The 10148-nt window shown below is 46.4% G+C and overlaps 1 protein-coding gene across 4 annotated transcripts in view; it reads left to right on the top strand.

Annotated features, from left to right (window-relative positions):
- hivep3b (HIVEP zinc finger 3b) overlaps positions 1-10148 on the top strand; it is a 38442-nt gene that overhangs the window by 23259 nt on the left and 5035 nt on the right. For 3 of the 4 annotated variants that reach the window (XM_032518078.1, XM_032518075.1, XM_032518076.1), the window contains 4 exons: positions 1899-4263; positions 4586-4872; positions 5079-7094; positions 7371-7516. In XM_032518078.1, the coding sequence (XP_032373969.1) occupies positions 2250-4263; positions 4586-4872; positions 5079-7094; positions 7371-7516 (4463 nt within the window). In that variant the 5' untranslated portion in view covers positions 1899-2249. Of the gene's footprint in view, positions 1-1898; positions 4264-4585; positions 4873-5078; positions 7095-7370; positions 7517-10148 lie in introns of those variants that run through there. The other variant, XM_032518077.1, reaches the window with a different exon arrangement.

Raw genomic sequence — 10148 nt, 5'->3', positions numbered from 1 at the left:
GTCCCCGCCTTCCTCGCCTCCCGCAGCCGACAACAATCCGGGTTTTTTTTCAATCAAAAGTACTTGCATATTTATAGCGATGAAGATTAACATAAAAATTGGCCAGAATTCTCCTTTAATACAGTTTTGTTATGCTGCCTAATTGCTGTGTGTTGATGGTAAAAGGCTGCTGTAATCAAGGCATTGGTCTGCTTGGAGTAACACACACTAAACAGATGATCGCCCCTCAACAGATGGGGGGAACGTGGAGATGGAGCCGAGAATCTGTCAAGTTGTTTCCGAAAAAAAGACTGATTCTCTTTCTCTCTTTATCCCACTGTAAACTAGCTCTAATGAAGGCTGACTTTGCAGTGTTTTTTTAGACATATGGAGAGAGCAAGTGTGGCTCATTAAAAAAAAATCTGTCAGTGCTGCGTTGCCACCACTGGCCCCTTGAGCTGCAGTCTTCTGCTGGGTCTGTTTATTTAGCCACTGGGTCCCTGATTCTTTCTCTCTTCCCCACCTCTGCTCATGTCATTTTTCCTACTCCTACTTCATATGCATATCTCTCAGCGTCCTCCTTTAGTAAGTGCTGATCTGCCAAGTCTGACAGAATCGGGGGGGGTCGCAAGTAGTGTCCATGACTTGAGCAGTGATTGATACTCTGGATGAGCCTGTGCTAGAACTGTCTCCAGTTGGGCACGGCTGCTCAGTGAAAATGTTATGATTGTCCCCATCTATTCCCAGAATATGTTTTGATTGGCTTTGATACAAGAATCCCGTGTCTCGAGTTGAGACGGAGTGCAGGATTTGTAGTAAGTGGGTGGGGATATTACAGAACATACATCTTGATAAAATAGGAGATTTAGTCTTACCCGCAAGTCTCCATGATTAGCTATATTGGTTTCTCATAAGCACAGCTTTGTAGTAGTGTGTGAGTGGGAAATATTACAATAGATTTATCTTGATAAAAGTTTTCACAGTACCCTTTCACAACAGGCTTGAAAAAGCAGCCACTTTTGGCCCCTCATAAACACTGCACCCTGGTGGCGGAATAAGCACAGAGTGTGAGGGGCGTAGACTGAAACCCAATTGCTGCTGAATCCCTTTATCCACTAGAAAACCGCACCCCTTCCATTTACCCCCTTCAGCTTTAGTGTCAGATCAGATAAGCATAGGCCATACTTCCAACATTTGTTTTGACTCCTTGCCCGGACAATGTGGTCTCTTCTGTTGGTGCCTGTGCTGTGGATGGTGCTGCTTTGACTCCTGCAGGGCAGGCCAGTCATGGGTCAGATATGAATCAGATGTGTCTGTGTTGAGAAAGTCTAAAATTGAAAGGGCATGTTTAAACATGCACATACTAGAAGCCTGTGTGCTCAGATCACCACTATGCCTATAACAGAACACAGGGACCTCACATTTCTTAATAGATGCACAGTAGATGTGCCTTTGTCTCCTGAATCACTGCACACTTGCTGCTTATTAAGTGTTGAAGCCAGGACAGATGAGAGTAATAGCATGTGATGATGCAACTACATTGCTAATGTTCTCATTCCAACATTAACCCCACTCAACACCACAACAGAAAATGTAACCCTATTTGTCATAGTATGATATGTGAGGGGCGTTTTTAATAGGGAGTTTGATAATAGGGCACTTATGATTTGGCCTTCTGCTCTACCATCATAACTCTTTTTCAGACTGCATAGCAGGGTTTTGGGAAACCCCTTAAGATGTCAAGAAGCCAAATTCATCTTCACAAGGTCCCCCTATGTTTTGCTATGTTGTTTTCCAGCAAGTGAAGAGAAGAAATAAGGAACAGCACTTTGTCATGCTGTAACTCTTTGTGATAAAATCTAACAATATGCTTATATTTTTGTAACACAATCCTTCCTTGTCTATTTCTGTTTCTTTAGACCCACTCGGAAGCTAAACGGCTAACACTCTTGACAGCCAACCCAGAAGATGCAGAGAAGACCTTGGGAGGGCTGTTAGAATGGCTGAGGCTGGACAGAAGCAGAACTGCTTTGCACGGAGAGATGGCCCGTGTTTACCTGCAACCATGCAGCTTCAGGGCACCTTTTAATGATGCCTCGTTTGGTCCTCTTGAATAACTCTTGGCCCACACTGAAAAAGGCCTTTCGTTGTGATTTACAACTCAGTCTGTCGATGTTCCCCTGCATCTGACCTCTCTGCTGCCATGCGGTTAGCCCCATGAGGCTCCCAGAGCCCCTCCTTGTGTGTCTGTGAGGCCTCCTCCACACTCTATGGAGGCTGAGCCCAGCCGTCCGGCTGATGGGGAGCGCTCTGGAAGGCAAGAGCAGCAGCATGTGACAGCTGAATCCTCTCTGGGATCTTGTCCACCTCAGCAGCCCCAGCAGCCTCCTAATCCTCGCCCTGTACACAGAGCCTTGGGCCGCCTGCAAAGTCGCCAACCGAAACGCACTGACCTTCTGCTTCGGTTACAGCAGCAGCAAGCAGTAGCATGGCAGCATTCAGACAACCCAGGTCCCTCAGGGGTACCTCCCTTCTTCTCTCAAGCTTCCTCATCAACCTCCTCCCTTCCATCTACTTCCTCTACCCGGGGTGAGCATGGTCTTGGGGTCCCATCTCAGTCCAGCCAAGACGGCCTAGAAGGAGTCAGCTCATCCAGAAAAGGGGAGAAGAAACCCCCAAAACCAGGGAAATATGTGTGCACTTACTGTGGCCGTCCATGTGCCAAGCCAAGTGTTCTTCAGAAACACATCCGCTCTCATACAGGAGAAAGACCCTACCCTTGTGCTCCCTGTGGCTTTTCTTTTAAGACCAAGAGCAACCTGTACAAGCACCGCAAGTCCCATGCCCATCGCATTAAAGCAGGCCTGGCGTCCAGTCGTGATGAGCCTAGTTTGAGTGGACCAGAGGGCAGTGGCGTTGGAGAAGACCCTGAGGAACACACAGAGGGAGAAAGCACTGAGTCTGAAGAAGAGACGGGCCAACACAGAAAATCCTCCGCTAAGGTGATGTTGGGCCAGCAAAGAAAAGGTGGTAGGGAGCCGTTAGGAGGCTCAGAGGAGAGCCAGAAGCCCGAAGACTCCCAGGCTGTCAAGCAAAGGTTGGCACTGAGGCTTAGTGAAAGGAAACGTGGCCCGTTGGCTTCTCCAGATGATCCTCCTTCCTCTCTCTCCACCTCATCTTCCTCTCTAGGCCCTGGCAGTAAGGGCAGCACAGAGTCTGGATACTTCTCCGGGTCAGGCAGCACTGACCTGTCCCAAGTTAGCCCTCCCAGTGCCAGTGCCAAAACCTACGCAGAAATTATTCTAGGGAAATATGGAAGGATGGGAGGGCAGCAGCGCAGTCCCCATCAGCAGCAGCCTCATTCTTCACTTTCCTCATCCTCAGGAATGGAGGAGAAGAACATTCCCTTTGCTGTACCCAAAACCCAAGTAATAGAACACATTACCAAGCTCATCAATATAAATGAAGCGGTAGTAGACACCAGTGAGATTGACAGTGTGAAGCCCAGGCGCTCCTCTTTGTCCAGGAAGAACAGCATGGAGTCACCCAAATTTACCACCCCTAAAGATCCCTACACATTCGATGCCAAAGCAGAAGCCCCTGGCCCCAGTGGTTTGAAGCAACCCCACAATCCTGAGGCAGATCCATCAGGTGCCCAGGAGCTGTCAGCTGTGCCTCTTCTTAGAAGCCACTCAATGCCATCCTCTACCAGCGAAGGAGAGCCCTCCACCTCTGGCACCATGTCTCGCAGAGGTTACCGCCTTTGCCAGTCATTTGATGAGCAGCAAGCGTTGGTAGCAGAGATGAGGGTTGGCCATGCCCAGCGTATGCTTAGGCGCCAGCCTGCCATAGAAGTTCCACTGGGAGCTGAGCTAATGCTGGAGGAGGCAGGCACTACTTCCTCCTCCTTAGCCAGAGGTGAACACACCAGGCAACCACAGCAACAACAACAACAACAGCAAAAGATTCAGAGTCTGTTTGAATGTGAAGCATGTGGGGCCCACTTCCAAAACAGGGATGGCTACGAGGCCCACAAAGGCATCTGCACAGGACAGCAAACCCTTGACCACGATAGCGGGGATGCAAGTAAAACATGCAGTAAGGATCGCCCCCAGATGATGATGCACTATAAATTCCGAGCGCTGGCCATGGCAGTGAGGAAGAGGAGAAAAGAGGAAAGTCTGGAGGAGGATCCGCCTAGCCCTGGGTCTGTAGCCATTGCAGGCAGCTCTTCAGGCCTCATTCCTGTGCCAAGCAGACCAGAGCACAGCCAGGCCCACTCAGGTTTGTTTATGTATCACCTGCAGCTGCAGATCAGATTATAACAACATTAGCAATACGTTCCTTATCTATCATACCTTTTTATCTTCTTTTAACATCTGACAAACCTGAATAGCCAAGGAAAATATATTAATAATAAATCAATAGCTGCTTCTACATCATTAATTTAAAGCAAAGAAAACAGAAAGGAAAACTCATTGTGGGAAATTACACTACACCACGGTTAAAGGAATGAAGTACAAAAGCAATTAAATGTCATCATTCAAAAGCAGCATACCAATATAATACAATAGTAGCTTTTTTTCTTTCTTTTATTTGTTTCTAGGTGTTTCTTTACAGACTGAGCCAAAACAACAGCAGCAAGACAGAAAAGGTGTGTCTGTCATCCAACACACAAGCTCTTTTGAGAAGCAGGAGAGTATATCCATGGAGAGCCAGGAACCAGACCTCAGAGAGTGTCAGCAAACACAACCACTCGAGCCAAAACCATCACCCTCGACATCTCGCCTCATCCGCCAGCCAAATATCCAAGTGCCAGAGATCCTTGTTACTGTGGAGCCTGATGCTGACATGCCATCTGTGTCGCAGCCAGTGACGCCATCCTCATCAAAGGTACGTGACTATTTAAAGTAGTGTTTGGCTATACGTTTTTGTACATTTTACACAATTTCATCCCCCTCAAGTAAATGTGAAACATGCATTGATTTAAGGGTGTTCTTTTTAATTCAACAGCCGTAGAAACATAATGAGCAGTGAGTATTCAATATTGCTTCCTCATACATGTTATGTTAGATAAGTAAACTATTTATCTGTCCTAGGAGGCAGAGAGAGTGGAGGAATTCCAGTGGCCTCAGCGTAGCCAGAGTCTGGCCCAGCTTCCTGCAGAGAAGCTGCCACCAAAGAAGAAGAGACTCCGCCTGGCAGAAGCCGCCCAGTCCTCTGGAGAGTCAAGCTTTGAGTCTGTGTCACTGCCTCGCAGCCCCAGTCAAGAGAGCAACATCTCCCACACTTCAAGCCTTTCTGCTTCTTTTGAGGACACAGCAAGATCAGAGCCTTCTGTCTGGGCCCCCAGTAGCCAAAGCTCCCAGATGTTAATGGTGCCATTCGCATCCTACCACCAAAGCCACAAGGAGATGAGGCGCTCAGCCTCTGAGCAGACCCCAGTTAGCCCCCAACAAACAGAGCAGGTCTCAGAGACCAGAAGTAAGTCATTTGACTATGGGTCACTGACCCCTCAGCAGTCTGCATCCTCCTGGAAAGAAAGGAGAAAGTGTCTCCTTGTGAAGCATGCCACCTTAGGTGAACCTGAGCAGGAGGAGGGGGGCAACATGAGTCAGCTGTCCAGAGCCCAGAGTCCAAAGCCTGGGCCTTCCCGCTCCATCCATCTTCCTTTCTGCTCACCAGAGACAAGTGCCCGGTTCAGCCCGGAAGCCACAGGGAAAGCCTTGCAGTTGTTACAGCCACAAATATTTCCGCCCTCTCAGGATGTGCTCCCTTTGCAGCAAACGTTTTCCCCAGGATCACTATCCCAGCTACTCCCTGTCACCACAGCAATCTCTGAAGTACTGTCCACCCAAACAATCCATAGAGCCTTCTTACATTCACAGACAGTTCCTTCACCTATACAGATACACCCAGCACAAATCCACATGGCAGAACGTTTGGGTGTACCAGTACATCAGCCTTCTTCTCTAGTTCCTCTCCAGTTCTCTTCTAGAACTAGAGCTAGTCAGGCTCTGTACTTGCCATTTCCTCCAAGACTTGCTGCGCATGTTCTTTCCCTTCCCACTACAGAAAGCAGACCCTCCATCTCGTCCATGTCTTCTGCCCTTACATATCAATCCCTTGTCAGAATCTCTTATCACCATCCACGGCCGGTCATTGCCACATGCCTGGCACAGCTTACACCAGTAGTGTCCCTTGTGGTGCCAGTGCGGGTCCAGACCCATATACCTACCTATGCCAGTGCCATGTATACCACTCTGTCCCAGATCCTGGCCTCCACTCGCTCACAGGAACCCATTTCTTGCACACCTATGGTCATCATGGGCCAGGTGGAGCGGGACAAGCTGCAAAGGTCCTACTTGATGGTCCCCTCCCCAGACATCAATAGCCTCCTTCCCCTGTCTCTACCCACGGAGCTGGCCTCAGGATCTGGGGAGGGATACGGTCCACTGGGGGCTGGAGGAAGTAAACGCATGCTTTCTCCTGCAGCCAGTCTGGAGCTCAGCACAGAGGCCCACCGTCACCAGAAAAGGGTAAAAGAAGAGGAGGAAGGGGAGCAACATAAGACAGGAGAGAAAGAGGAGGATGTTGAACATAAGGTAAGACGGGAAGAAGAAAGTAAAGCCACTGGGAGAAAACTGGAAGAGGGGGTGAACAAGGGTGGAGGGGTGATGACTGTGAAAGCGGAGGGCGAGCAGGAGCAAGAACCAAGGAAACATAATAGAGAGCAAACAGAGGAAGAAGACAAGGAGTCTACTGAAAAGACAAGTAAAAGAAAGGAGGAGGTGCAAGTTGTAGAAAAGGGGGTTGAAAGAGAAGCTGCCCCTTCGTGCCCCAGCCTCCACACCTCCACCTCAGTCAACTGGTGCTACCTGAACTATGTTAAACCCAACCCGTCTACCCTGAGGGACCCCTGCAGCTCAGTTTATTCTACCTGGAGCGTCAGTGCTCACAACCCCAACTTGCCGGGCCTCAGCACTAAGGTGGCGTTGTCTCTGCTGTGTTCCAAACAGAAGCACAGCTCAGAGACGTACACCATGGCCATGGCTACAGCCCAGGCCAAAAGCAAATTGGTCCCTGCCAGTAACATGACCCCACGTGTGTCAGAGGTAAACATAATCACAATATACACTTACTGTACTATAATTTAAAACCCCTCTGTTAAAGTTACCTTAATCCTTTATAGAATATAATATTATATAATAAAATTATCTTTTTAGTTAATCTGTCAGATTTACATATAATCCCATTAATGTGCTAGACGTAACACACTGATTTTACAGGTCTTGGGGAGTGTAACTGGGTGGAATGCTCTTTTAACAGTAAAACTGTTAACATTTTATTTTAAGTTGTTTTGAATTTTTCAATGTGTGTCTTGAGTGTAGCTACATGCCACCCCACCCAGCACCCTCACTAAAGTAAAGGATCAGCAGCAGCATGACAAGGAGGAGAATAAAGAGATGGGAGAAGAGGAAGAACCCTCCACCTCCAAACAGAGCGATCCCTCTCGTGTTCGCATCTTTGAAGGCGGGTAAGAACTACAAGAACGAGGCTGTTGAAGTGCACATCTTTTAATTCAAAATTCAATATTTGTGAATCATTGCAGGGCCTCATAACACAAGTAATGTGTTCTTTTGTCACAAACCTATGCCTGATGAAAGCAGAACCGCAACTATGTAGAGCTGACAATAGTGCACTGAGAATTACAGTAACAGATGGGAGTGAAACCAGTGAAACCTGCAGGGACTTCATTTGTACCTGCAGCCAAGCTTTTTCCTCTTACTGTTGTCATTCATGTCTGTGTTTTAGAAATGTTAATTTGGAGAGATAATAGGAAAGATGGGGAAAAGGTTGTCTCCAACTTCACTTTGTGAGACTCATTAATACCTGTTTTTACGGTTGCACAAGTTACTGAGAAGACATAGATGAACAGTGTGAAGCCATCTGCACGTAATCTGTCATGATTGTCATGTTTGCGTGCAGTGCGTGCATGTGTTTGTCTTTTGTCTGTTTTCACTTTACTCACATTTACATATTCACATATTTGTGCTTTCTATAAATGTCTGAAGGACTTTTTTTTCCAGAGAAGACCCTCTCATCTTTCCCAGGATTACTGTGTTTAGAGCTGAAAGTTTACCCAGATCTGTTCACATTGAAGAAACAGTAGAAATACTGTACATTAGAACAAATGGGACAGCATTAAAAAATTGAGTAGTGAATTGAGGAAAAATGTTCCAGATTAGCGAGAATTTCAGAACATACTGGTTTTCCTTTTGATGGGAATGTAAAATATTTTAGCAATATAAGCAGACGTAAGAGATTTTAAGGAATTGCTTTTGCTTATATGTGTGTGTGTGTGTGTGTGTGTGTTAGGACTTGCACATTTAAGGCCTGTGTTTGTGTTAATGTGCACACAGATTGAGTGTGAAGGAGTTGTCTGCCTAACAGTAGATAAGGCACTAATTACCAGTCTTTATCATTTGCAGCCACGCATTACACATATTCAGAAAGAGCATTTACATCCATTAACAGCCTACCGCTTTCTCCCTTCTTCACGTCCTCTGTTTAACACCAACTCTTATCCTTCTGTATATGCCTCCTGTGTCACTTCGGCAACTCCTCCAGTTTTACTTACCTATGAATTATTTTCACTTCATTCCCTACTAACCTCCTCTGTGTCCTCTCTCTGTGTACCTGCACCCCTGTGTTTTCTCTGTGCATACAAATGAACACAGCACAATGTTTTGTACCCTGACTCCGTTAGGACTCATTATCCCCATCTCCCTTGTATCAACCCTTTGAAATCATGAGTGAGCTCCACTCATTTTATCCTGGAGAACAAACAACACTTTTTTTTAATGAATATGCATCATGCGGCTTTGTTAACATTCCAGTGACTTGCACGATTTTATCTTGATCCAATTTCTGAGATCCCTTAAGAAAGAGGGGGGCAGGGGTCTCTAGAGTTTATTAGTATCACACTGCTAAAGAAACAGATATTGGACCAAGGCAGCTTTCCCTTCATGTCTTAGCAATTAAGCAAGCATAGCTGCTCCTTGTTGGTGGCAGCAAAGGTCCGTGAAACATCAGCTTTAATCCCTCTTAGTGAGCACAAGCTGAACGGACTCCTGGATTCTATGCAGATTGATTTCCATGGTGTAAATGGCTAACATTGCAGATTTATCATAACAATTTAACTACAGTGGTAAATGGTCATAGTAAATTCCTGTGAGCCAAATACTGATTGAAGCATGTTTCAGGATCTGCAGTATTGCTTTTTACCGTCATTCTGTTGTCGCTGCTTTGAAATTCACTGGTCTTATCAATCAGTTGCACCACGTGGTTGAAAGTGGTATTCTCTTCACCATTCTGCCGTGACGGCCGTAACGCTACACCACAAGCAGGGACAGATTGTCGGTTGAGTTTACCCAGAGACGTGCTGCTGATTTGATGTGTGAAGTGCAAGTTCTGCCTTGATTTTCCGGAGATGTGGGTGGATATTTTTAGCAGTGGAAAGAAATGCATGCCAGTAAACAATAACCGAACAGTAACAGAGCCTGAATGAATACAACATAATGCCACTGTTTCACAGTTGTGTAACTATTTGTTATGATTTGCTATGGCTGCTTTTGTTATACCACAGGGAGCATTCCCTGCCTGGGTTCTTGTAGATGTGCATATCCTGAAATTAAACACAGTCAACACAAATTTGATGTTTACAATTCAGAGTGCATTGTACGTCTTTTCATGAGTAGTGAGAGCAGATGGAGTTTTTCGTAGAGGACAACTCATTCAGATGTAAAATGTCTGTGGTCCACTGTGTCCACAAATAGCCTTTTGGTAAACATCAAGATTGTGTATAAACAGTTTTTATAGACTAGACCTAAATGTGTTTCTTGATTTTTATATATAGTGTCTATTTTAGGTTGTTGGCCATAGCCAGGCTTCCCTTCTCCCTCTTTAGCTGCTGCTGTTGTTGGCAGGGCCACCCGATCTCAGCAGAATAGCTGCTATTCTTTGCGTGCCCAGGGTGTAGTGGAGGTAACGGCCAAGGGACTCAGTGCTGCTGGGGTTTTGGTGGGGCTTCCCCAACCCACCTCCATAGAGAAAGCCTTGTTTCTCAATTTTCCTTGTTTGTGTGTGTGTGTGTGTGTGTGTGTGTG

This window comes from Etheostoma spectabile, chromosome 6, assembly GCF_008692095.1.
Source record: "Etheostoma spectabile isolate EspeVRDwgs_2016 chromosome 6, UIUC_Espe_1.0, whole genome shotgun sequence".
NCBI lineage: Eukaryota > Metazoa > Chordata > Actinopteri > Perciformes > Percidae > Etheostoma > Etheostoma spectabile.
The sequence above is the reverse complement of the archived record's forward strand: the minus strand, read 5'-3'. Positions and strand labels throughout refer to the sequence as shown.